This window comes from Tyto alba, unplaced genomic scaffold (assembly GCF_018691265.1).
Source record: "Tyto alba isolate M040663 unplaced genomic scaffold, T.alba_DEE_v4.0 Super-Scaffold_1000006, whole genome shotgun sequence".
NCBI classification, from domain to species: Eukaryota; Metazoa; Chordata; class Aves; order Strigiformes; family Tytonidae; genus Tyto; species Tyto alba.
In genome coordinates this window covers 34251658-34279545 of record NW_024881272.1, presented here as the reverse complement: position 1 = coordinate 34279545, position 27888 = coordinate 34251658, and the positions used below count along the sequence as shown (strand labels likewise).

The 27888-nt window shown below is 49.3% G+C and overlaps 1 protein-coding gene across 1 annotated transcript in view; it reads left to right on the top strand.

Moving 5' to 3' along the window:
- Positions 1-26857, top strand: part of WLS (Wnt ligand secretion mediator) — a 40254-nt gene extending 13397 nt beyond the window's left edge. Inside the window, exons 2-12 of the mRNA XM_033007184.2 lie at positions 2881-3153; positions 14954-15078; positions 16234-16395; positions 17934-18070; positions 18462-18630; positions 18803-18900; positions 19184-19247; positions 19569-19712; positions 21346-21429; positions 22889-23042; positions 23585-26857. Of these exons, the coding sequence (XP_032863075.2) occupies positions 2881-3153; positions 14954-15078; positions 16234-16395; positions 17934-18070; positions 18462-18630; positions 18803-18900; positions 19184-19247; positions 19569-19712; positions 21346-21429; positions 22889-23042; positions 23585-23694 (1520 nt within the window). The 3' untranslated portion in view covers positions 23695-26857. The remainder of the gene's footprint in view (positions 1-2880; positions 3154-14953; positions 15079-16233; positions 16396-17933; positions 18071-18461; positions 18631-18802; positions 18901-19183; positions 19248-19568; positions 19713-21345; positions 21430-22888; positions 23043-23584) is intronic.
- The last annotated feature ends 1031 nt before the right edge of the window (positions 26858-27888 follow it).

Genomic DNA, 27888 nt, shown 5'->3' with positions numbered 1-27888 from the left:
AGTTTCAGCCATGGTTACTAGGTTCTGCATCGAGGCACGATAAAGAAATGCTGCAGCGTTTTATGCACTTGAGGCACTTCACTGAAGTGTCCTGTAACTCCGGGCTTGCAGCTAGATTTCGTTTGTTTGATGAATGCTTCATTTTATTCTGTCCTGCTGTTTCTTTCTGGCATATCAGTGACTTGTTCTTTTGGGGGGGGGGGGGGGGCTGCTGTAATGCGTGAGCTTTCTGTGGTTCCTGGAGGGCTGCCGGGTGCAGCGTGGGTTTGAGATGCAGCAGTATCTCCGAGGCGCTTGGGCTGTGGGTTGCCAGCGAGGGCAGGTATGAATCTGGGAGAATTCCTGCTTGAGCAAATCCCTTTCCTTCCAGCTCACCCTTCATGCCAGCATCGCTGCTACTTTTCAGCTAGAAGAAACCTATTGCTGTCAAAAAGAAAAAAAAAAAAAAAAAAAAGAAAAAAAAAAAAAAAAAAGGAAAAAATGCAGTTTATAAACAACTGCTTTTTAATAACTTCCTCCCGACTCGCACGTTGAGTCATCTGTCCCCTGCCTGGAGGAAGGAGCGCGGATGTCATCTTTCTAATGAGGTGGCACGTTGGGGAAGATGCTGCGCAGGGTTCCTGGCTTGGGTCCCAAAAAGCAATCGAGCTGCTGTTGTGATGCTGCGTCCAAATTACAAGGGAGCCAGGTCTGAATCATCTGGGCGTAGCGCGGGCGGATGCCGGCGCGCGGAGCCCGGGGGACCCGGGGCTGGGGGTGCCTGAGTGGGTGTCGCTCGCTTTTGGGTTGTTTTTCTCCCCGAAATACTCTGGGGTTTGTAGGTAGGGTGTTACTGCTGGAGGTTGCTGGTGGGCTGTGATGGGTTCGGGATGTCCCGGGGCCGTTTGTCACCGCCAGGATGGTGACAATGACAATGGGAACAGAGCCGGCGGGCTGGCCGGGTATCCCCAGCGCTGCGGGGCCACCTCGGCGCCTGTTCTCTGCAGGTTTTCACAGCTGTGATTCTATATGCCCGGGTAGCTGTGATTCTGTGTGTTGCTTCTGTTTTAATTCATAGTACAGGGGCGTTCCATTGCTCGCCGCTTGCATTAGAGCATTTTGACATAGTTAGGTTAAGCTTGCACTTACATTTTTGAATTTCAAGCCTTATTTTCATTTTCAAAAGGGCTGGGTAGTTTGGGGTTTTCCACAAATGTGTCATTTCACCAACTTGTATTGCATAACTTCAGTTTCTTCAAATTCCAGTGAAAACGGACATCAAGAAAACTCTTTTAACAGCTTAAAGAGTTAACCTGCCCCATCTGCTTCACAAAACCTGTGAAGCTGGAAGGAATTCATTACAGCATGTCCAGTGGTACCTTCCTGGTCATACTTCAGAAAATAGGACAGTTCTGGTTTAATTGCAGTGAGATTTATTGGGTGTCAAAGCGCGAGTTGGCTGTTGTGCGAAAAAATACTTCTTTCTGTGACAAAGTGTTATAGATCCATACAGGACAGGGGAATTATCGACCTCCTGGTTGCTGGACTTTGTGACCCGTGGAAGCCCCTCGGATCATACTGGGAAGATGAGGAACCGGAGCAGCTCCAGCTCTGCTTGTCCCTCTGGTTTGCCAGTTCTGTGACGCATTAAAATAACATTAAAATATTCATTTCCCAAATGATATCGGAAAACAGGGTAGTACCGCTGTCAGAAGAAGCCTTTGCGTGGCAGAACTGTGTTGAAGATGTATTTGGGGTTTTTAAAAGCCTTTCTCTCAGATTTGGAGGCGGTTTATGCTGAAATTCTGGCTGAAGGTGGAATGCCTTCCTGTCCTGCCTTCCTCCCTATTGGTACTTCGGAGTTGGACTGTTCCCTCACCAATGTAAAGGCCGAGCGGTACACTCCATAGTTTTAATTGTCTGATCTGGGATGATACCTCTGTCCTGACAGAATGAAAAGGGGCCTCTTGTGCACGTGCACAGAGCCCTGCCGCTGGCTGTGGTGATGGAGGCAGTGCAGAGTCTGGGGAGCGTTCCAGGGCCAAGATCTCTACTCGGCTCCTTTTCTCCCGTTATCCTAAACCCCCTCCCCGCTGTGGCTAGGGGAAATAGAGAGACAAATCTAATAGTCATTACTTCACGCCTGACTTAACAGCCAAAGGAGGAAACACCTTCCTATGCAAAACATTTCTCTCCAGTTAGCAGCGGCGGGTGAGCAAGGATCTTTGGAGCACCCCGGGGGTGGGCAGCTTACCCCCTGTTTTCCACGTAGGGTGTTTTGGCGAGGCTGGGACGGCTCCCTCGGCAAGTTTGCAGGCTTGCAGACGTTGGGGGACGGCCCTGGGCTGGGTTAGATGCAAAGCGGTGCTGCTCTCCCCCATTACCCAAGGCGTCTTAAAAGAGTTGTGTGATTCAGCAGTGGGAAAAGCCTTCCTGCCCAAGGAAACTGCGCGGGGTTCAAATCACGGCGGTAAGCCCTGCCCTCCTCTGCGGGACCACAAGGTTTAGGATTAGTCCGTCCATCTAGGTTTGTGATACGGGCACAGGCTTTGCACGTGGATTTGCTCGAGTGAGCAGACGAGAAGGGTGTATGCACAGAGAAAGATGCCAGCAACTTTCAGTATGATTTTGGTGTGACTGAGGTATCTGAGACTGAACTGGCAGATTCCAGCTGCTTCAGCTAATCTAATTTGATCCCACTACAAAGTCAGTAATACGTCTGTAGATGGAATAAACTTAATTACTTAACTGCAAGATCAAGGAGCTGTGAAGGAGAATCATTTGATGCATTTGTTTTAAATTGCCTTCAAATAGTTGAATGGGGAGCTGCATATTTTGGTGGGGAAGCCACTATATAAGATATCTAAAGATGCTAAAAATGTGGTTCTCTTCCATTTACAGCTCCCAGCCCCACTACAGCTGTTCCTTACATGTCAGTGAAGTGCATTGATGTAAGAAAAAACCACCACAAAACCAAGTGGCTGATGCCCTGGGGACCCAACCACTGCGAGAAGCTCAAAGACTTCGACGAGGCGGTGAGCCGGCAGATCGAAGCCAACGATATCGTGTTTGCCGTGCACATTCCCCTCCCCAGCAAGGAGATGAGCCCCTGGTTCCAGTTCATGCTTTTCATCATGCAGCTGGACATCGCGTTCAAGATGGACAATGACCTGAGTAAGTCACTCTCTGTCGTTCGTTAGGTGCTGACTATGGTTTGATTTTTTTTTTTTTTTTTTTTTTTTTTCCTTCTTTTTCCACCCCCCGCAATGCATTTCTCTTAAAGTTGCTTTCATCTTGCACCATATGTTAACTGCTGGGGTGCCGCCGTACGGCGAGGTGATACAGGAGCCCGCTGGGGAGGTGGGAATCAGCACCGAGGCATTTCAATATATATCTTCGCAGGGAGAAGCTGTTTGCGCTGCGCTAACGAGTAGCTGAGCAGATGATGAGCGAGCTCCCTGTTAAAGCACGCAGACCATCCGCAGCGACGCTGCTCTCAATCCAGCAATTGGCTTTCACGGGGTTTCACGTAGTTTTTCAAGCTGTTCCGGGATGCTGAGTGCACGGCTCGCACGGCCCAACCCTTCCAGCCGCTCGTTCCCATCCCGTGGGGCGTGCTGGCTCGGCGTCTGCGAGGGGGGGGGGGGGGCAGGGTGTTTTGCCAGTTGATGGGGTTAACACAAAGGACACAGACACCAAGCTAAAGAAATAGGATTATTTTACTTTAGTTTAAAGCAGCAGAAAGAAGCAGCAAGGTAACGCACCTAGTCATTGCTACGTAAAGCTGGCTATAGTGATTAAATAAGATCCATCACCAATTACCCTCCTACTTTACCACCCCCCCGCCCCGTGCACCAGCTGGGGAGCCCCGTCCCAGCGAAGGGTCGCAGAGCCTTTCTCAGAAATTGGGAAGTCCCACGCAGGGCGTCCGCTCGTAGGTGAGGTCTGTGTCTGTGCTGGGAGAGGGCCCGGCTTTTGTACAGTTTGACAAAAAAATTTGTACAAAATGCACGGGAGATAGCTGGTAGATTGACATGCATGGATCTGGCCGGGATCCGGGCATGCCTGAGGAGTTTCTGTTTTTCTTTACATTTAGGATTTATAGTTAGTTGTTTACTTATAGTTCCCAGGGATTGTTCCCAGCGTTGCATTTTCACACTGATAAGATGCCGGTTGCTGGTCGGGGGATTCACTCAGAAGTCAGCTTTGGTTTGAGGCCGATTGTTTGGGCCTTTTTTGTTCCACGGGGCCAGTGCTGGAGGTTTTGCTGGCGCGGGGACCTCGCGGCTGCTGGGGCCGCGGCGCCGCCTTCGCCTCGCCGTGCTCTCGTCTGGGGGTCTGGCTCTGCGCCGAGCCGGTGAGAAGCAGTCTCGTGAGGTCCCTTTGTTTTTACAAACATCTCCGCCCCAAAAAAATCCTTCGCACCAAGTCTCGAACCGGTTAGGGGTTTCCCAGTGCCGAAGACTTTAAGCCGGGCTCCTCCGCGCCGTGTTTGCCGAGCACGTTTGTGTGGCGAGGTTCTAAACTGCCAGCCAGAGCACCCAGGAAATGAAATTACTGCTCTGTAAGTTTCTGAGAAGCTCATAAGAAGGAACGCTCATGTCGTGAGTTTTTAAAGACGCGCTCTCCGTTGGGCACCAGTTGCAGAAGAGTTGCTGTTTATTTACTGAGCCTTTGTCCTAATAATAGCTTCTTCAGTTTGAGGTTGGTGAACCGAAATAGTTGCCCTGCCTTCCATCGATCGCTGTGAAATAGATTTTTTTTTTTTTTGCTAGGATTTGATATGTGCAGATGGAAAGTACCTTCTGGCCTTGAAACTACAGTGGAAATTAACTGGAAAACTGTACAGGTACAGGAACAGTGGAAGACGCTGTCTTACCGGGATTCACTCATAGTGCCTGGAAGAAGATAAAACATGCAAAAAAAAAAAAAAAACAAACCCCCCAAAAAAAACCAGAAAAAAACACCAGAACAGTACCAAAAAACCCTCAAACTCACAACTAACCCTGTAAAAAATCTGCAAAATTATGTCAGGAGCAGCAAGGACAGGAATGATCTGCCCCTTACTGAAAGAAGAGTTGTACGTGTGTTTTAAAGTGTTCTGGAAAAATCCCTCTCTCTAACAACTATAACCTCACAACGAATAAACAATTTACTTTTCAAACTGGTCTGAACTGGGGCTTCTGCAGTTCCTCCTGGCTGCAGCCTGTCTGTTGGTCTGGCTCTCGCGTTCACGTAACCATGCGGTGGGTCGGTTCAGGGAGCAAATCTGGTTTAGAAACTGGCTGCCGGGTTGGGGACGTGGTCTAGCAAAGTGCTGGGGCTTTGCGTTTCCTCAGCTGCCTTGCCTGCTCAGCGTGGGCCTGTTCCTTCCCGGCTCTTTAATGTGTCCTCGTTAAGATAAGTGAAAACTGAGATTGTCCAAAGCTTACATACGTATTCTTATCCCTATAATTATCTCTACAATAACAGAGAGTAGCTCTGTAACTTTATTAAGCCCTCAACTTCTTAGACTTCAATAGGTGATTGCATTTAGAGAAATAACGCTTTGTTCCGAGGCTTTTGAAGTCAAACCACTGAGCACCTGGGAGCAGGTTGCTAAAATGCTAAACAAGCTTTTGACCGTAATTTCTCCTGCAAGTGCAGAGCGCCATTTCTCCAGGTCATTATTTGTGCTGTTCGGTGACTAAGTCCTTCAACAGTGGGAACTTTTCTTGAGATTTAAAAGCAGAAAAGCTTGTCTTGGGCCACCCTCTGGGTAATAAAAGCAAGGTTTGGGGTGAGCTGTACCACTTCTGTAGCTGGGAAACACTCAGTTTCTGGCCATTATCAGTTCAGTAGCTGCTGGTGGTTTTTCTTTATGAGAAGCACTTGCAGACGAGGGACATTAATACTTCTTATGGTGTGAGCTTACTTGGCACATCTTGAAGCTTTTCTTTCATTGGCTGAAGAAAGTATTTTAAAACGCTATTTTCCTACACTTTGTGCCAAGCTGAAGGCAGATGTAAATTAAGTGTAAAATCTAAGAAACTAGTGAGTAACACATCTCTTGCTTGCTAGAGTGTGTTGTAATTGATTAAATAAAAATAAATCTTGTTATGCCAAAATAATTGCATATGTGTGTCTCCATCTTACTGCTAACTCTGTGTTTAGAGCTTCAATAATCAGGTAACTGAAATCAGCTCCTCAAAAGAGATGTGAAATAACCTCATTTCTGCTTTTAAATTGACAAGCCCAGTTTCTTCTCTCTCAAGCCTTGGGAGACCTCAAAGCCAGCAGTCATCCTGCCGTAGTAAATGCCAGTGGGGGGCTGGCGTCAACCCGGGGCTTGGCTCCTGGGAGGCATCACGGCTGTGAAAGCCTCGGCCAGTCGCCCTCGAGACGGCTGCCTCGATGCTGCCTTGGATCATCTAGGACAGCAGCACCTCCCGGGGAACTGCAAATGCTCTTACCCACCTGAAGAAGCTGGCTGCCTGTCTCCCCGGGGGAGCATCCCGGTCTCCCTTGGCTCCCCAAACCCCGCGGCGTGGTCCGAGGACGTTAAAGTCAGCACCCGCCGCGCAGGGTCCTGGGCTCGGCGATGCTCCACTACTTGGTCCTCACCAGGGACGCCCCTGAGCCACCTCTCGAGCTGCCACCCCCTTTTTTTTTCCCTCAAAAGCACTCGTCGTCCTCTTCCCCCCGCGATCCCCCAGCGAGGCCAACGCACGGAACGGGCAGCCAAGGGTTTTTTCAGGGTGGAGGGAAAGGGCAGCCCTGGCACGGTGTCCTGGGGAGCGGGAGAGCCGCTGCAGCCTCGCGGGGGAGTGAGCATCCCCAAAAGGGATCTGCCAACCTTCAGAGGAGGAGCCAGCCTTAAGCACGTTCACCTTGGGAACTTGCTCTGGACTCTGGGAATGCAGATGGTTAGAAATGCTTTTGAAATGCAGATGTTTTCAAAATGCAGATGTTTAGAAGCTGAGCTACTTTCCTCGTGCTTATTCTTCCCAGAAAGCGAGGGGAGACTCAGACTTGCTGTTTCTCTGAGGAAAAAGCTATTTCTGTGCCCAAGCTGCCCTTGTCCTTTTTTGATGCGTTGTGCATTCAATTATTATAAAAACCCTTTCCAGAACAGGGAAAGGCAGCGGGTGGAGAAATGAGATGAAGTTATCTGAAAACCACCCGTAACCTCAATCTCAAAAGCCGCAACGGGAAATCTTAGTGCCGCTCACAAGGATGGCAACACCTATGAGCGAGGCCCGGGCCTGCTGGCAAGGGGCAGTGGCCAGAGCTCCACCCACCCACCCACCCACGCACCCATCCATCCCTCCATCCACCCACCCATCTATCCACTCATCCATACACTCATCCACCCATCCATCCATCCCTCCATCCACCCACCCATCCATCCCTCCACCCATCCCTCCCTCCATCCACCCATCCATTCACTCACCCACCCACCCATCCATCCACTCACCCATCCATCCACGGTGCCGCCAGCTGCATCCCCGGGGGAGCAGCGGCCATCCCCTGATTTCCAATCTCCTGTGGACAAAAAGCTGCTTTTTAAAGCTTCAAGTGTTACTCCGTTACCACGCAGTAAGGTTTGGCTCCCATCACTGGGCTTGAGGAACACCTGGTGCTTTCAGGTTTAGCTCGTCGAGGACCGTTCTCCAAACCAGCCCCTGCCCTGGGGAGGACGGTCCCTGCTCCCAGACAGGACAGAGGGCTGCGCTGGCTGCCTCTCCACGGGTGGGGTTGCTGGTAGTGAGGGTGCAAATTCCCTTTCCCCGGTGGGTTATGTGGTCATCTCTGTTCCCTGCACGCCAGGTTCACTTTAAAAATTCATTCCTGCTCTGCTTTAGTTGTTGCTTGTTGGCACATCTTCTTGTTGCTGTGCCTTCATGGGCAGAATACCTCCGAGAAGGGTGGGAGGATGTGCTGTGAGTTTGGAGGGTATTTCTGTTTTGTTTTGGTTTGTTTTTTTTTTTTTTTTTTGGTGGGGGGGCTGGTCTGATGCCATGGGTCTGGGCCATTTGCATTTGGCAAGCTGCGCTGCTCTTAACAGGGAGCTTCAGTCCTCCTCTCTGAGCTGCTTTGCAGCACGACCTTCTGCGGGCCAAGAAATAATTCGGTGGTATCCGTCCCTAGCTGGGGCAGGGAGCTGGAGGCTGCTGGCACCCGACTGCCACAGGCTTCAGGAGCCCCCAGGCTCTTCCTGCCTCAGTTTCACCTTGGGGAAAAGTAAACCTGAAATTGCTTAATACTGAATTGCCATCTAGGAACACAGTGTCCCCGAGGAGTACAAAGTGATGGTTGCACTGTGCTGGACGTTAGATAATGGCGCCTCTATCAGGCGGTGTAAGAGTATGGAGGGGGCCTTTACAATTTTTCAATCTAAAAAACCCCCGGTTTCTTCTCTTTTTATATCTAGTGAACTTAAAATGTTAGTAAGTGAGAATAACTTCTGGTTTCTTTGCAGTTGGAAAGTAATTGTGTACAGTCATATGGCTGAGTGCTGCAGACTCCTGCTCAAATTCATCTAATTTTGGTCTCTCTGGTCGGTTTTGTAATTTTAGAGAGCAAGCGAAGCATGGAAGTATAATGCAAATAATTCTAGCATTTCTTCTGTTTGCTTGCATATGCTTCTTTCCAGACAGCTGTATTAGTATGCAGCAGGCACAGAGCCATCTTCTGAAACAACTTCTCTATTTTTAGGCTATTGTAATGTGAGTGAAGATACCCTCTGCCAATATCACGCTTCAGAGTGAATCATGGAAAAGATCCTGGGCACTGAACATCTGGCAGCAAAATGTCAACATGCAAAAAATATACTGGTGGTGCTCAGATGGGTTTTGGGGAGTCCCTCGCTGTGGGGGGGGTCACGGCTCTGACCTGCTTGGGAACATCTCGAAGCCCTGTCGCTGGAGAATCGCTGAGAAAGCTCAAAGTGGGGAACTCCAGCAGGAGCGTGTTTTCTCCTCGTTGGCCATCCCTGGAACACGTACTCATCTAAACAAACCTGTCCTCTTGCTGTGGGATTTTTAATATAATCCTGTGATACTAGTGAGGTTGCCACTCTGCGGTTGAGCCGCTAATAACAGAGGGGATTTACCAGCCTCCAAATTATCTAGATGTTACCTACAAGATCTGTGAAGGCAAGGTTAATCTGGAGCATGCCGTGAGGAGGTGCTCTGACTCGGTCCTTGTGAAATGAAATTTCCTGGCATGAGTAATTTCATCTCTTGCTACTGAATAAGACAGAAATTTCTACCTACCTATTTCTGCCTTTTATTGTTGGGAAATTCTGGAGAATCGTGATTAACATGCATGGAGAAACTGAATAATTGCTTTCCTCGAACATGCTGGCATCTGGGAACAGGTTTGCAGTAGTTTTTTCCTCTTCCTTCCGTGTGTTCGTCCTCTTCTGCTGTGGCTCACCCTTGAATAATTAAAACACTCTGCTCTCAGCAATCCCAGAAGTAAAAACTGGCTTGACTGCCAGCTTCTTGCCTCCTTTTCGTTCCTCCCACCCACTGTTTTGATGGTAACACACCTTTCTTCTACCTTGAAGCCAAGCCTGGTGGAACATCAGCTGCTGCTTCCCTCCCTTTTCCCCCGTCCACGTACGCCTGCCCTTGGCCTTCAGGAGCGTTAATGCTGTGCCCAAAAAGGGTGCATCCCCCCCCCAGATTGTGTATTCACCAGTCAACATTTTGGTATTAATGTGAATAAGTCATGAATCTTCTTAAAATTCAGTTCTCTCCCAAAGTGTGTCACTCTGTTCCTCTCAGACAACGGGGACTGCTGATGAAAGGCCAAGGGAGGACTGGCGTAGGGTATCGGTCTGCTGTGCTGAAAAAAATACGTGTGTGTGTATGTCTGCATGTGTGCACACATCTATAGGTATTTCACGTTGACAGTCTTGAAGGGTCTTTGTACAAAACTTTTCTAACGGGAGATGTTACCTCGACGCAGAGACTGATGGAAATTCAGAGAGATTCTAATCCAAGGGTCTGGAAAGGCACACACTAGTGTATCTCCTGCCTTCTGGTTTTCATACTCGATGGCAGCAGCAACATTTGGATTGCAAAGATGAAATAATGAAAGCTGTTTGTGTTGAATTTAATCCCAAGCATTCCCGTTGGTTTTATGGCTTCTGAAATGAAGTTTGTAGTTCTTTTTAGCTGGGCCAAGTTTAACCTTATGTTCCCATTTATCTGTTTTGCTGGTCTTCTAAATAGCGGATCTGAGATGGCAAATTCATGTTTCATGGAAACCGAACTAATGGCTGCTGTGGAAAGGAACTTGATATCAATCTGGATGGTGTAGATCACGCGCGCAAAGAAAAAATATGCTGAGAAAAATCTTGATGCATCCGCATCAGATGCATAACAGAGCCACCTCCAAACACTGTATAAATAGCAAGTCTCAACCACAGATACCATCCACGCCCCTTCCCATCATTTTGGATGAGTATGCCACCGCATATTCCCAACAAAAATATAACTGAAAAAGTTGACAAATACATGGGACACGCAGCACTTGAAAGACTCGTGCTTACTTGTAGACACGAAACAGCCTCCCTTCAGAATTATGAAGACCAGATTTTTTTTCGGAGCTGAACTTCAAAGCTCATCAAGTATCGACGTGTCTCCGCAGCCCTTTCTCGGGCGCGGGCTGCTGCCGAGGGAGCGAGCAAGCCCTCTTCTCATACGGAGGGTCCCTGGTGCAAAGCCCTGGGTTGTCTCATCCTTGCAGGACAGAGCACGGAGGGTGTCTGCCCACGCGGTGACGCGGCTCTGATGCAACGCCTGCGTGGGTCAGCTAAGGTCTGCAGAGGCCTTGCGACCTCGGGAGCGTGCCTCAGGGGGCCTGCAAGTGTGAGCTGTTCGCAGCGAGAGCACAGTGCTTCGACGTGAACACATGTGGGTCTGTAGCCATCTTCCAGTGCTTCTGCGTGGCAGGGGGGTCTGTAGCCATCTTCCAGAAGTTCTCCACAGCAGATAGGTCGAGCCATTTTGCAATGCTTCTCCATGGTGGATGGGCCTGTAGGCATCTTCCAGTGCTTCTCCATGGCAGCTGGGTCTGTAGCCATCTTCCAGAAGTTCTCCACAGCAGATAGGTCTAGCCATCTTGTAATGCCTCTCCATGGTGGGTGGGTCTGTAGCCATCTTCTAACAATTCTCTGCGGTGGGTGGGTCTGTAGCCATCTTCCAACAATTCTCCACAGCAGATAGGTCTAGCCATCTTGTAATGCCTCTCCATGGTGGATGGGTCTGTAGCCATCTTCTAACAATTCTCCACAGTGGGTTGGTCTGTAGCCATCTTCCAATGCTTCTCCATGGCAGGTGGGTCTGTAGCCATCTTCCAACAATTCTCCACAGAGGATAGGTCTAGCCATCTTGTAATGCCTCTCCATGGTGGGTGGGCCTGTAGCTATCTTCCAAGACTTCTCCATGGCAGGTGGGTCTGTAGTGATCTTCTAACAATTCTCCACAGTGGATGGGTCTGTAGCCATCTTCCAATGCTGCTCCATGACAGATGGGTCTGTAGCCATCTTCCAAAAGTTCTCCACAGAGGATAGGTCTAGCCATCTTGCAATGCTTCTCCACGGTGGGTTGGTCTGTAGCCATCTTCCAGTGCTTCTCCATGGCAGGGGGGTCTGTAGCCATCTTCCAGAAGTTCTCCACAGCAGATAGGTCGAGCCATCTTGCAATGCTTCTCCATGGTGGATGGGCCTGTAGGCATCTTCCAGTGCTTCTCCATGGCAGCTGGGTCTGTAACCATCTTCCAACAATTCTCCACAGAAGATAGGTCTAGCCATTTTGTAATGCCTCTCCATGGTGGGTGGGTCTGTAGCCATCTTCCAACAATTCTCTGCGGTGGGTGGTTCTGTAGCCATCTTCTAACAATTCTCCACAGTGGCTTGGTCTGTAGCCATCTTCCAGTGCTTCTCCATGGTGGATGGGTCTGTAGCCATCTTCTAACAATTCTCCATGGTGGGTTGGTCTGTAGGCATCTTCCAGTGCTTCTCCATGGCAGGTGGGTCTGTAGCCATCTTCCAGAAGTTCTCCACAGCAGATAGGTCGAGCCATTTTGCAATGCTTCTCCATGGTGGATGGGCCTGTAGGCATCTTCCAGTGCTTCTCCATGGCAGCTGGGTCTGTAACCATCTTCCAACAATTCTCCACAGAAGATAGGTCTAGCCATTTTGTAATGCCTCTCCATGGTGGGTGGGTCTGTAGCCATCTTCCAACAATTCTCTGCGGTGGGTGGTTCTGTAGCCATCTTCTAACAATTCTCCACAGTGGCTTGGTCTGTAGCCATCTTCCAGTGCTTCTCCATGATGGATGGGTCTGTAGCCATCTTCTAACAATTCTCCATGGTGGATGGGCCTGTAGCCATCTTCCAGTGCTTCTCCATGGCAGGTGGGTCTGTAGCCATCTTCCAGAAGTTCTCCACAGCAGATAGGTCGAGCCATTTTGCAATGCTTCTCCATGGTGGATGGGCCTGTAGGCATCTTCCAGTGCTTCTCCATGGCAGCTGGGTCTGTAACCATCTTCCAACAATTCTCCACAGAGGATAGGTCTAACCATCTTGTAATGCCTCTCCATGGTGGGTGGGTCTGTAGCTATCTTCCAAGACTTCTCCATGGCAGGTGGGTCTGTAGTGATCTTCTAACAATTCTCCACGGTAGATGGGTATGTAGCCATCTTCCAATGCTGCTCCATGACAGATGGGTCTGTAGCCATCTTCCAAAAGTTCTCCACAGCAGATAGGTCGAGCCATCTTGCAATGCTTCTCCATGGTGGATGGGTCTGTAGCCATCTTCTAACAATTCTCCACGGTGGGTTGGTCTGTAGCCATTTTCCAATGCTTCTCCATGACAGATGGGTCTGTAGCCATCTTCCAAAAGTTCTCCACAGCAGATAGGTCTAGCCATCTTGCAGTGCTTCTCCATGGTGGATGGGCCTGTAGCCATCTTCCAGAAGTTCTCCACAGCAGATAGGTCGAGCCATCTTGCAATGCTTCTCCATGGTGGATGGGCCTGTAGCCATCTTCCAGTGCTTCTCCATGGCAGGTGAGTCTGTAGCCATCTTCCAAAAGTTCTCCACAGCAGATAGGTCTAGCCATCTTGCAATGCTTCTCCATGGTGGATGGGTCTGTAGCCATCTTCTAACAATTCTCCACGGTGGGTTGGTCTGTAGCCATTTTCCAATGCTTCTCCATGACAGATGGGTCTGTAGCCATCTTCCAAAAGTTCTCCACAGCAGATAGGTCTAGCCATCTTGCAGTGCTTCTCCATGGTGGATGGGTCTGTAGCCATCTTCTAACAATTCTCCACGGTGGGTTGGTCTGTAGCCATCTTCCAAGGCTTTTCCAACAGCTGTGGCTCTCAGAGTTTGGTGATCTCTGAAAAGAGGCTAGGTTGCAGCATGCACATGCTTGTTTCAGAGTGTGTTGCTCTTTCAGAGCCTTCCCTTGGATCTGTGCCTGGCAAATAGGAGGATTTAACATCTGATAGAGCTGGTATAGACTTGCCTCGCGTTTTTAAAGCATGTTTATGTGTTGCTACTTGACAGGCTTCAGCTCTAACTCTTGATTTCATGAACTTGCTCAGTTATGACACCTAAATAAGTCCGTTCCAGCCCCATTTCTTTCTTGCAATGATGACCTCCTGGCAGCATCCCAGCAAGAGCATATTTAAAAGTAGTTATAGCCCATACTCTTACTGCGAACATGTCCGGGAGAGGATGAACTGACTGTTTCCATGCAAATTTGATGATGTGACCTCACCTGGGCATATATAAACTCTGTGTGTATTTACTGACATGCAGGTTGGTGCATCTGTAAAGGCAGAAACAAGTCAGCGCTGGTGTGCGGAGTGGCCGTGGAGGGGATGGCTTCAAAAGGCTTATGCAGAATGACTCAAGTTAAACAATATATATAGAAAACATCAACAGTCAAGTTTTTTTCTAGCAGGGCCAATGTAGCTACACTTCAATTTTTAAATTTTATTTTTAAAGGAACTTTGTGTAGTGTTTTCTTCTTACTGTAGGGACCCTGGCTTATCTTTTAAGAGCAGAAGATCCTTGTTGTGGGCAATTTTGAAGCAACTTGTACTTTTGGTGATGCATTTTGACTTTTCCCAGCAGTGCCTGTCCCTGCCTCCTCCTTTCCCGTCCCACCCAAAGACCTCTGCAATCCTTTTGTTTCTTTCATTTGACATCTCTTCAGCAGAACACCTCTTTGTTAAGGGGCCTGTTCTAGACCTTTTCATTCAAGACGCTGGGCTTCAATGTTTACAGATGGTGAACCTACAGCCATAAGAAACCTAAGGTTACATTGATAGATGACTTCTGCTATCCCGCCCAAATGAATGAAATGTACCGTTCGTTGCATGGTCTCTCCTTTATACAGGTTCATCTAACCATATACAGTTGTATACTTCATCTTTTTTTGGTTTTCTGTAACTAAGCACTATTTCAATGTTGATTTAAAGCAAATACTGTGATGCAATGTAGTTGTTTCCTGACGCAGAGGGACCTATTGCACACCCTTGTGTTACCTGCAGGTCTGCGTAGAAGCCTGTCTTATTGTCCCCCACCAACCCACAGGGAAGAGGCTGCTGGATTGCTTCTTGGCTTACTGTTTGTCTCTGCAGCTGTCTAGGTTCCAGTTTTATGTGAATTATTGTTTCTGATGCTATATGAATAAACAATGCTCTTCACCCACGACTGTACCATAAGCTGTAAGTCATACGTTAGAAAGACATCAGACCTCAGCACAATTTCTTTCTTCTCTACTAGAGAGGAGGTAAATGTTTTGAAAAAGGTAATTTGACCTGTATTGTTTGGAATGCAAAAATTTCTATTCCCCTCCATAGCCGTGTGCCTCTCAGAGGTCCCTGCAGTGTCTAGACGCTCTCCCACCTTTCTGACGTTCTGTACCATTCCTCTCTAACAAGCCTGCTGTCTCTTTATTCTTGCAGAAGAAAATGCAGAAATTACCCTGGATGTGTCATTAGCGTACCGTGATGACATGTTTGCTGATTGGGAAGAAATAGCACATGCAATAGAGATCAGGAAGCTGAAATGCACCTTTGGCTCACCAAAAGTAAGGTGTTTTGATGACGCGGGAGGTGTGGGAGTGCGGTGGGCGTTCTCCTCTTCCTTTCCTTCACAGAGCTTCCAAGAAGCTGAGTTGTTCAGTCATAACTTTCAAGCATGCCCATTTTCTCTTGGCTCAAAATCTTTGAAAACCTGATGGGCTCCACATGCAATTGGATCTGTTTGGTGATACAAGAGATGGGGATGAAGTCAGAGGTAGAGTTAAAACCGTAAGGAAGAAGAGGTGTGAGGTGGTGCAGAGATGTTGTCTGGAACTCGAGTACTCTGAGGTCTATAAACCCCCAAACTGCCCTAAAAAGCTTGGACTTTTCCATCTTGTGCTTCTGTGATGGACGAAACCTTGTTCTTCAGGAGTGGCAAGGAAATAGCCCACCAGGGACACTGCAGCACTCAAAGAACCTGGAGAGCTGGGGCAAGAGTTTATCAAAATAACCTCTTAATGCCTCAAGCTACAAAGCTTAGGAGCAGAGAGCAAGCTAGCGGTTGAGAACGGAGCATCTTGATTAAAGAAAGATGTTTCTTCTTGTGCTGCAGAATGTAATTCACGTGCTTAAATTAATCTGGTGTCTCTTTACCATGCCATGGTTTTAGGCTCCGTGTCTCATTCTCCCATTTCGCAGCCCCTTTCAGCAACTCACTTTTGTCTCCAGTAACACCTGTACTCTTCCATACAGCCACATATACCCAGCAAATACATACGAGGTGCAGAGGGGAATATTGCTAGTAAAACAGGAGTTAGGGAACTCCACGTAAAGACACGTCCGAAGGGGTTGCATATTTTGTTTTGCCTCAAGTTGTGCTCGCTGAGGGGGGGGAACGTTTGGATCCCAAAGTAGTATTTGATCTTGAAAGGCTCCTGTGACTCAAGCGCATTTAACAGCCTGATACGTGAACCTGCTCGAGTTCAAACCCCGCTGACTCGATGACCCAAGACGACCAAAAACTTGAGCAAAATTAGTCCCCAGGCCGGTGATGTTCTCCGGACTTGCACAGACTGTCTGCAGGCGAAGGCTGGAATTAGCAAGCTGGCTCCCGGTGCCAGCAGCGGTCCCAGCTCTGTTCAGCGTTAGGGCTTTTGCAGACCCTCGCTGTGGGGGCCCGAGGCTGACCGCTGCGTTGCTGCTCTCTGCCCTTTCGCTAGACCCTGGAGTCTGAAGGCCGTCACTACGATTGTGATTTCCTCCCCTTCATGGAGATCGGCAGCGTGGCCCACAAGTACTACCTCATCAACATCCGTCTCCCCGTGAACGAGAGGAAGGGCGTTAACGTGGGCATCGGGGAAATCAAGGATATCCGCCTCGTGGTAAGTGTCTGTCCTGCTTCCAACCACCAGGTCTGCCCCGGGGGGTTGCTGCGGCTCCTTTCGTGAGCTCTTGGATCCACAGCTAGGTCCTGCTCTGCATCACTGTTGTGGTTTGGGCCTGATGGGCAACCAACCCCCGCAGCTAATCACCCTCCCGTCCCCCTCCCCACCTGGGAATGGGGGAGGGATTAGAGGGGTGAAGGGAGACTCGCAGGCTGAGGTAAGAACAGTTTAATAATGGCAATAAAATGAGAACAATAATGATGATGGGGAAAACAAAAAGAGATATATAAACAGGTGATGTACAGCGTAATTGCTCACCACCCACTAACCAATATCCAGCCCGTTCCCGGCCAGCGACCCCGAGATACCAAGATCCCACAATCGCAATCCCGGGAGAGAGAGAGCCCCTTCCCAACCACCCCTCCTTTATATAGTGAGCATGACGTGCCATGATATGGAATATTTCCCTGGCCAGTTTGGGTCAGGTGCTGCGGCCGTGCTCCCTCCCTGCTCCCTGTGCCCTTGCGCACGGGCAGGACATGGGGAGTCGGAGAGTCCTTGAAGTCTCGGCAGCAGCTGAAAACATCAGTGTGCTGTCAGCATTCTTCCCATACCAAACCCAAAGCTAAATCCAAAACACAGCACTCATCTAGTCCCTGAAAAGGAATATTAACTCTATTTCAGCCCAAACTAAGACAATCACGGGGAGCTCCTGCCTGCAAATGTGGCTCTCCTCCTCCCCGAGGGAGGCCCTCTTTGACTGCTCTCTTCCCAGGAGCCTTGAGCCTCCTGCACTGCCCTGTGACCACCTGCACGCCGGGCTCTTCCCGTGGCTCCGAGAGGTCCCTCCCCGCCGCGGTCTGCTTTGGGTGCCCGTCCTCCACCTGGTTGCACCCTGCCCCTTGCAGGCAGGAGCCGAGGAGGAACAGAACAGCAGGGTCCAGAAGGGACCTGCTCCCTCACAGCTGGCTACGGCCATCCAGATGTTTGGGGTGGCTGTCAGCTCTCCCTGCTCCTGCCCTCCCTTGAGGCTTGGTGGCCATGGGTGCTCCCGGCTGGAAAACCTCTCAGCACCCTCCCTCTCGGCAGAAGCAGCGAGCCAGCCGGCTGTGGTGGCCGCAGACGGCGGTGGGAGGGCGTGTGTCTGGAGAAATGCATTAATTTGGCTGATGCCTTTCCCACCCGTGGTGACTTAGCTTCGTGAGTATCTTGTTACTTGTCTGAGAGCAATTCTTTTTCCACGCTGTGTCAGAGCGCCCCCGCTCTCGACTGCTCTCCACCTCGCAGTGGGAGCTCCGTGTGTTGCCATTTGTTTTCAGGGCTTTGGAAGCCCGTTCAGATGGCCTGGGTGCTAAGTAGGCACCCGCTCCCTTTCCTGTGTTGGACAAACAACACCTATCAAAGAGTAATTGCGTTTACACATGCTGCCATGCACGTGCTTCTCCTGTCAGCCCCTGTGAGGAGGAGCACGGAGGAACGGTGTTAAGCCCCGTACAGCTCTTGCATTCCACCTTGTTTTTTTTTTTTTTCCTTAGGGCATCCATCAAAACGGAGGCTTTACAAAAGTGTGGTTTGCCATGAAGACCTTCCTCACCCCCAGCATTTTAATTATCATGGTGTGGTACTGGAGACGGATCACGCTGATGACACGCGCTCCCGTGCTGTTGGAGAAGTGAGTAGGGGCTCGCACGCTGCCTGAGGTGACCCTCAAGCAAGAGGACCCTGACCGAGGTGGTCGCTGCTCCCAAGCAGAGCCAGTATTTGGGCAGGCAGGGATGGCCTCTTCTCTGTCCCCTCCCTCCATCCAGGCACACGAGCTCCCAGGAAACCTCCATAGCTTCTCTTTTCTTTCCCATTAAACCCACGGAGAACGAGTAGCTGCGTTTGCCCATGGCTGCTCAGAGGGGCTTAGCCCTAGAGGGTTTGCTGGCAGGAGTCGACACCCCACCACTGCTGCCCAAACACCTCCAGATTTTTTTTCTGCTGCTCTTCACGCACAACTTTACCTTCTGGGGCTCCGTGTCCTTGCAAACTGGAAAGAGATGGTGTTTCTGCCTCTCCAGGGTCATCTTTGCTCTGGGAATTTCCATGACGTTCATTAACATCCCCGTGGAGTGGTTTTCCATCGGATTTGACTGGACTTGGATGTTGCTCTTTGGAGACATTCGACAAGGCATTTTCTATGCCATGCTCCTGTCGTTTTGGATCATCTTCTGTGGAGAGCACATGATGGTGGGTACGATGCAGAAGGGAAGGTGGCTTCCAGCCCCGCTGGCAGAGCTATCTGGCAGCTCCCTTGTTGAGTGTCGGACACGATGCAGTGTGGACTTGCACCAGGCGAGGGGACTTCAGGCTAACTCGCTTTTCCTTTTTCTCCTCCTCCACCTCCTGACCCTCTGATTAGGACCAGAACGAGCGGAATCGTCTCTCAGGGTACTGGAAGCAGGTTGGACCCATAGCTGTTGGCTCCTTCTGCCTCTTCATCTTCGACATGTGTGAGAGGTAGGTGCAGCGCTAGCTCCCGGGGCGAGCCCTCCCCTCGGAGCAGAGGCTCCCGGCCACGTCCCGCAGCGGGGACCAGGCTCAGCCCCCACGGCTGGATGCACAGCCCCATCCCACGAGGCGAGGAGAAGCTCCTGTGAGTGCTCTTTGGAGCACGCTGGCACGTCGCAGCAGCGTATCTTAGCCCGTACGGTCATAAAAAAAACCCCCACTTCCCACCTTGTCTCCTCCTCACCCACGCGGGAAAGCGCTCTGAGCCCTGCTTTTTCTCTCCTCTTTGCAGGGGGGTGCAGCTGAAGAACCCCTTCTACAGCATCTGGACCACCGAGGTTGGCACCGAGCTGGCTGTATCCTTCCGCCCAGCCCGGGGGCAAGGGAGGTGTTCCCGTCCTGCCCAATACCTGTGGGGTGTGGGGAACCCCCCCCTCCTTTTGGCAGACTGGCGGGGGGGGGGGCTCAGGCACTGCGGGAGATGCTGGTGTCGTTTGGAAGATGCAGTCCTCCTGGCAGGTTTTGGTGCTGGGTCACCACCACTGGTGCTGTGCTTGGGGAAGTCACCGGAGAACGGAACCTCTCTGCAGGATGTCGGAGAAGCGAATTTGCCTGAATAACGTTTTCTATTATTTCTGTTTAGCTCATACCGTTTTCTCTTAACCTACGCTGCTCAGATGGCCTTTATTATAGTCGCAGGAATCTGCTTGTGTCTGTATTTTCTCTTCCTGTGTTTTATGGTGTTTCAAGTGTTCAGAAATATCAGTGGAAAGCAGTCGAGCCTCCCAGCCATGAGCAAGGCTCGCCGCCTTCATTACGAGGTGATGTCTCTCCTTGTTGCCCAGATTCTTTATTTTTAAAATGCATTTTAGACCTTAAAGTCTATACTGAGACCTCCTCTATCCATATAGTCCTGAAGTGGAAGATCTGCTCTTTATCAGCTTTCTTGTGTTGCTCGGATCCCCCACCTGCCTTTTTGTTTGATGTTGTGAAGTTTCTTCTTTATTTGGGTCTTTAGTCCCGACGAAGTATTTTAAACTGTCAGGAGGGGTATGTAAGCTAACTCTGCTTTCTTATGAGTAGTTGCCATCTCCCATCTTACCAAACAGTGTTGGAAGATGGAAGAAAATTGCCCAAATTACCATTTAAATCCCCATACCTCTGTTTCTCCTCCTGTAATAATATTACTGAGTTTAATAGAAAGTATTGCTAAGACCATCCTGGTTTTCCATGGTGTGAATTCAGATTTCTGGGGTTGCCTTTTCCTAACAAAGTTGCGGGAGGGAAACTGTCCTGCTAGGATCAAAATGCGACACACTCAGCCCATTATCCCCGGTTTTAGCCCATGATTTTGGATGTTGTTTCTGTCCTAGCTGTCTTCAGCTGCTGCAAAACACGAGGAGCTCACTTTAAGTGCTTAAGCTGAGAGTACCTGTTGTTTCCATGGGTGTGTAAATATTTATCACCAATGTTGTTCTGTTAAATGATGGTTGCTTCTGATTTAAACAAGTCCATTACCACCTATCAGGAATGCACATAAAAACCCCAGAAAATTGGACTTGAGAGAATTTGAAGATGTTGAGCATTTTTTTCCATCTTTCCCTTTAGCAAGAGGCACAGGACTTCAGGTTGTATCATAGAGCTGTTGCTCTACATAAAAACATCTGGCAAGCATGAATCTGATCTGGAGGAGTTAAATTAATAGTCGTTTGTTGTCGCAGTGTGGCATAGTAATTACGCACACACGCTTGACATTTCCACCAAAATTCCAGAAACGGGTTAAAAAAAAAAACCCCAACACACACAAAAACAAAACCAAAAGATTTGTAAGTAAAAATGTAAAGCTAGTGAAAGCAAGTATGGTGTGCGCTCAGATTCCCAACCAAGTGATCCCGAGCCTTAGTTTGTCTTATAATCGACAGTCTTCTGGCCAGTGTAGTTTTGAGAGGCGTTGAGAATCGCTGCAGTTTGCTCCCAGACAGACCCTGGAGGTGAGGATTAGTCTGGTGCAGACCCGGTACCCACTGCAGAAACCCCGGCTCGTCTCGCGAAGCCGTGCAAGCTCTCCACGCCTGTTTGTTTCACAAAAGCTACAAGCGATCAGGCTGGCTCCTAGTGAAAGGCATGGCCTAACGCTGACCTGCCTCCTCTTTCGCATTAACTCTCGGTAAAATCAGTCACAAAAGCAAATGTAATGGAAAGCCAGAGCTGTCCAGACATGCACACCCCGCTCGGAGCATCCGGGAGGAATGCAGACGTGTGGGGAGCGGAGAATATGGGCTGTCGTGAAGACGGCGCAGAGGAGTGGGTGGAGGTTGTTTTGCTTTGGGGTTTCGTGGGTTGGACCCTTTTTTTTTCTTTTTTTTTTTATACTCGTGTCTTGTATATACTAAAAACAAAAATGGGTTTTTGTGGATTCTGTTAATGTGACCAGTGACATTTCTCTCTAAACAGGGGCTGATTTTTAGGTTCAAGTTCCTGATGCTCATTACCCTGGCTTGTGCGGCGATGACGGTCATCTTCTTCATCGTGAGCCAGGTGAGTGACGAAACCTGGCTCCCCCTGGGAGCATCAGCCCCCGATTCCCTAGCCGCTAAAGATGGCTGGCTTGCCGTTCAGACAAGGCGTGCCTGTTATAAGCAGGTTTGATAATAACTCGCTTTTTAAGAAGTTGTTTTCATTTACTTGAAGCACTGCCATAAAATTGCTCAGGGTGAAGCCTTCGCAGAGGCCTTTGGCTCCTGGTAAGGTTTGGGGTTGTGCTGTTTGAAACACCAGCCAACACGGTTTGGTCATTTCTGAGAACTCAGCCAGAGGAAAAATGTTCTGTTCACATTGAAAGAATCCGGTGGCTTTGTATGCCCACAGAGAATAACAGAATTCAATCTTCCCCGGGTTGGCTTTGCAACCCTGCTGTTTCCAGCAGCATTTATACCTATTTATTCTGAGCGGTGATGCCGTCTCTCTGTACGAATGAGTTTATGTTGCTGCTTAAATGTGCTTCAATGGTTTCCTCCAAGTGACTTCTAAGCTTGCATCTGTTTCAAAGGTGTCACTTCGGGTTGTGGCGAAGCCTAGGCAGGTTGGAGCCGCAGCAGAGCTGTGGGTACGGCCTCGCAAGCCCGGTATTACAGAATTATGGGTGCAGGGGCCGTTTCTCCCCCACTGCACCGCTTACGCTTTGGGGTACGTGGTGCAAAATACAGCAGCAGATGATTTTGCTCCTGAAAATCTGTTAGACTGAAGCCATGGTTTGAGGAATGTCGCTGGGCATTCAGTTCATTCTTGAGCGTTAATGACCATCGCTGGGTACGGGGGTAACGCAAACGGTCTTGTCCCAGCTACTCTTTTTAAGCTAGTTTAGCTTTCATCTTCCCCCTTTATGTCCTCTTCTTTAACAGAAAGCCAATGTTTCAGTGTGAACAGTCTGTGTATCTTCAAGTAATATTAATATTGATGATGTTTTCGTAAATCTTGGCAAATCTCTGTGTGTCTAAGGCTGATGCTGTCAGCCTAGGCCCCTCTCTTCAGACAGAAGCAGCGAGCAGGCATTCAGCACATTAGCTCTTTGCATTATTCATGCTGGTTTTCATTCTATAAAAGGTCTATTTATAGAAGTCTAATGTTTTCAGATGTAACTAGTTGTCTCCTAGGTACTGCCCTTTACGTGGCAATCTTTGCTGAACACATCAGTTATGGCAGGCATACATCGGAGCACGCGAGAGATTTTGTCACATGTAAGAATGATAAATCAAAGAAATCCCGATGCAGTCATTTTGTAAAGGCCATTTTTCCCCTGCAGATTGAGGCTACAGAGGAGAATCCTAGCCTGACTTGTACATCACTGAATCTTCCCTACTCCATTTACTCGATCCTGTTGAGTTGACGCTGTTCTTACTGATTTACTCCAAGTTAGTGCTTTAGGGGGTCACTTCTGTATTTTTACAGATTTTGGTCTCGCTGACGGACCCCTGCGTGTCTGCTTTCTCCCGGGCAGGTGACTGAAGGCCACTGGAAGTGGGGGGACATAACGATACAAGTGAACAGCGCCTTCTTCACTGGCATCTACGGGATGTGGAACCTCTACGTCTTCGCCCTGATGTTCCTGTACGCGCCGTCACACAAGAATTATGGTGAAGACCAGTCAAATGGTAAATGCCTCTAAACGTCCTGAAGGCTGTCACGGGAAGAAAACGATATAAAGTGGGTGATACCTTCTGTGCAGGTTTTTTTTCGCCGAAGTGCACATTCAACACCTTGAAACGTTACAGAAATTATGGTTTGGTTTCCCTAGCAGACATTTTAATTAATGACTAGGTTAGACAGGTTTGAGTATTTACCCAAGGCTGTCTAAAACCTTCCAGATGGTTTTTGTACTTTTTAGTACTGCCCAGTTGCAATTGCGTAGCTCAAATGGAGGAATGAGGAAAGGAGAAAATAGAAATCTGGGCATGTGGAGAATGGCTGTGCTGTTGGATTAATCCATCAGTAGTCTTCAGTAGCACGGAAATCCTCCTTTGCCTATATGCTTGTATTTAAGTAACCATAAATAAAAGCATTTATAGAAATGTTGCGTGGTCCATAGCTCAGGTGGCTGACGAAAGCCTGGAGGGAATAAAACCAGGTCTTCTGCTTTCGAATTGTCAAATCTTTTATTGTGAGACTGGGCTAACGAAATAACTTTGTTCCTCAGGTGACCTGGGAGTAAACAGCGGGGAAGAGCTTCAGCTCACCACCACCATCACGCACGTGGATGGCCCCACGGAGGTTTATAAGCTGGCTCGCAAGGAGGCTCAGGAGTGACGCTGAGGTGGCCTCAGCTGGGACCCACACCGGGGTGGAGAGCAGAGGACAACACAACGCCCTGGGGCAGGAGACCTCTCTGGCTTGCTTCTCGAGCACTCCGTACCTAGTGTATTTTGACAGAGCAGTGACACCGAGCAGAACATTTGTAAACTCTTTAATATGGTGTAGTTATTTCTGGGGGGAGGGATATGTATATTGTGTTACACTCAAGCGCATAAAAACCTGCTAGAAAAGCATTAAGGTTGCAAAGTCGCACGTTCAGAAGTTAGGAAGGGGCAGAGCTGGCACTGAGCAGTTTTTATTTGGCTGTCGTGTGCCTGTGCATAAAGGCGGTGCAGGGAGCTCAGTCGGGGAGCACGTGTTCAGCATTCCGAGCCTTCTTCTTGTGTGCAACTTTAAACAAGGTGTTGGTCGGGGGGAGGAACTAAAGCCTCGTTGCAAAAACATTTAATTCCACCCCCTATAATTGTACCGAGCGTTGTTTGAGGTCTTTACAGCCCTGCAACTCTGCAGGAAACCTCTGTCACTGGGATGAAACACAGCTGAGGAAGGGAGTAGACTGTGATAGGTAAGATTTTAGTAGAAGCAGCAACGGGCTTTCTCAGTCGGTTTTGCAGCTGTTTGTTAAGTCCGGGAGAATGTAAAAACGGGATGCCTGAGCTGGTTTGCAGGACAAAAGAGTGCTCCTGTCACGAGTCCCAGAGGCACCGGTCCCACAGCCAGCTCCTGCCCCTTCTCAGCCCCTTTGGCTTCCCTTACTTTTGTTGTCCTCCTCCACCTTACCTTTTTGTTACGGCTCGTTCATTTTTATGCTGCTTACGTGCCCTGGGGAGAAGAGAAAGGCCCGGGGAGGGGGGGACAGTGTGTTCTTGGTTCCGGTGCCCATCAGCTGGGCAGAGGATGCCGGGCAATCTCCGTGCGCTGCCGGGATGGAGCGGGCTGGGCAGAGATGGATTCTTCCTGGGATTATCGGATTTGAAAAAAAAAAAAAAAAAAAACCAAAACTGCTTGGCACTCACTAATGTGGATATTTGCTTTTCCAGAGCACAAGCAGGCGCTGAGGTCGCTTCACCCCTATGCTGGGCCTGGGTGAGTCTGGCAGTGAGGAGGTTGGCAGTTCGAGGGGAATGGGAACTGATCTGGGGTCAGGCATAAACTGGACTGTGCTGGGGACCAGTTAAGAGAAGTGTTAGTGGTGTGTGGGGGAAGAAGCATGGCTGGAGGGGTCTGTGCTCCTCCGGGCACACCTTCCAGGGGCTGGAGGATGCAGGGGGCCCTCGTCACTTGGAACTAGTAAATGTCTGTGTTAACTGCTAGTAACGCATAACTCAACCTCCCCAGCCCAGTTTTGTACCTAAAAGTTAAGAAGCTGCTGCTGCTGAAGCTTCCAAAGCCGCTGACGGGCAGTAACTGTGGGTACGGGTAGAATCACTGTCCTGGAAAAGGCGACACGTGGTCCTTGGGTTCTTAAAACTTTTGAAATTACACATCAATTGGTAGAGTATTAAGGCTGTAAAATGGAAGTATAACTGGGGAAGACCCGAAGTGAGATCACCTCTGAAGCTGTAATCCATCTCTAGCCGGTGTATGCGTTACGACGTGCAATTAAATCCTGCTGCCTGCTGCCGTTTCTGCCGCGCTCCGGCTTGCGTGCGGGGCTCTGGTTTGCACCAGGACGTGCTGGTTGCTCACGATTCCCACCCCAGCAAGCAGCTCGCTCGGGGTGACGCCGGTCCCTGGCTGCCCCGTGCACCCCCCAGCCCGCTGTCTGCACGGGCTGCAGCGCCGGGGGGGCTGCTCAGTTCCTCTCTAACCATCCCCATCACCATTCCAAGCGTGTTGGTGCACCAACTTTCCTTGCTTTTTGCTTTCCCTTCCCCGTATTTCCCGAGACAAGTCAATACTTCAGCTGGGGGGTGAGGTGTTCAAATAATTCCTCCTTACTCTCCCAGTCCCCCAGGGAACGGGGGCAGAAGGCTAGCGACTGCCCCTCGGCCGTGTGCGGGGCCGGCCGGGCACCCCATCTCCTCTCCAGCCTTTCCCCAGAAGGGATTTCTCACCGGGGCTGCTGACTGCACCAAATGAATCCCACCAGGAGCTGCTGGGCTGTTACGACCCCAGCGAGAGCGGCACTTTGTAAAGTAGCATTTAAAATACCATTTATTAGAGCTCAATGCTATAAAGAGAGAATAGCGTGGATGATCTCCATCCCTTTGGTTGGTGGGAGCCCGGAGTTGTGAGACACCGAACGGGTCTCTGATCAGGGTGCAGCACACCCCGTCTGCAGAAGGGTTACCCTCTTTTTGTTAATTTAAGCTATTACAGCATGTTTTTTTAAAGGAAGGCTATTCAGTTCAGCATCCGAGTGTGTGAAGTCACTGTAGCACAGAAAAAGTGCTGGACCGTGCTTAAGGAGGTACCTCGGGGTGACTTTGGATACTTGAACACTAGTAATTTTTAATAAATTCGGGTTTTTATTTTTTTTGTAAAGTGGGATGACAGTGCCCCTGTACTGAAAGGAAATGTGGTTTAAATGGAGGGAAAAAAAAAAAAAAAAAGGAGGGAGCACACTTAGCGTATGTGGAATAAGTTCTGGGACTGCACCTTCAACACAGGTGGCAAAACGTAACTTGTAAGCAATTTACATAAGGAAAAATAAGTGCTAGTAGGGCCAAGCAATGTTCCTACTCGCAGTAGCTGTTCAATTACAAAGTGAATTAAATTAACGCACATCATCGTAACTCTGGCGTGTTCCTGGCTGAGTGTGTTCGACTTTGCAACTTTAATGTCCTTTTTATGTTGGGTTCTTACATGATATTTATGTTGTTCTACTAGATGTGTTCATGGTTTCTTTTACAGCTTAGTATAGCATTGCATTTTGTAAAGGCTCCTTACAAATGGGGAATTGCAGCTTTAAAACCAAATTTTGTGTCAAACACTAACAATTTGTTTACGGGGCGCGTGTATGTGTGCGTGCGTGTGTGTGTGGTTTTTTTATTTCTTAATTCCTAAGTCCTACTCATATGTCTCAAAAATAGTCCCTGGGTCTTATTAAAATATATCCTTTTTTGTTTAGGTTGAGTTCAGTTTTTACAGAATGCTTTAAGCAACCTGGAAAACATGTAGTTTTGTTAATTTAAATAAAACATACAATATTGTGGATTTGTTGTTGGCCTGGTTCACGGGCTGAGAAATCACAGCTCTTCTGCTGTGATCGTGCTTGTTTGTATTTGATCTTTTACTTCAGGCAGCTGCAAGTCGTACGACTTGTTGCTGGGGAAAACACTTGACTCACCTGGACAATTTACTCTCTCCAAATGCTTTGCGGTGCAGAAACGCGGTACTTTGGTGTTTTTTGACCTTTAAAACCTTTTTCTTTGAGACTCAGTTCTCGGCCTCATTTCACAGAGCCATTTCCACCTTGTCTGGAGCATCAGTTACAGCTCCCGTGGGACTGGGACCAGCAGGACGAGGGTGTGAGCCCCCCCATTTCCCCCCAGGCAGCTGAAGTCTGTTCCCACAGTGGGGCAAAATCTGGGTTTTCCTTCGGGCTCCGTCCCCCGGACTTGTCACACCTTGGCTGTGAACTCTGCACGTTGGCTGCTACCCCACCGCGACGTCAAGATTTTGAGAGTCCTCCATCTGCTGCTGTATTCAAAAGTGCTGCCTCTGGCTGCTCCCCACGTTGTCTTTCTGTCTATAATCCAGCGGGGGGGAGAAAAAAAAAAAAAAAAATATGTTTCTCAGGGCTTGTACTTAAGGAGTAATGGAAAATTTGATGACAAGAGGGGTAAGTACAACAGCAACACCTCGAAGTTCCCGTTGTTGCAATATATTGCAATATTCTGTGGCAATATGAGCCTTGATAAAAGGGCCCGTGAGAGGGAGGGGAGCGGGGCTGCGAGGGTTGTGGCGCTGGCTCTGCGGCAGCCTGCGTTGGCGACAGCGAGGAGCTGGGGCTGCTCAAAGTCGAGCCTAGAGGCTGTGCAGCCCTTTCAGGACCTAATGAATTTCAAAAGAGCAAATTCATGAATTTTAAAGAACTGTAAAACCGCTGCCACCCTCCCACACGCCTTCTCTTCCCAGGTTTCCTGTTCAGGCTCTTGTCGGCTGGGCCCCGGCCGGTCTTTGGTGCCCTCTGCTGCCAGCTGGGCAGGGGGAGAGGGGACCGGCACCCCCGCACCCCAAAAA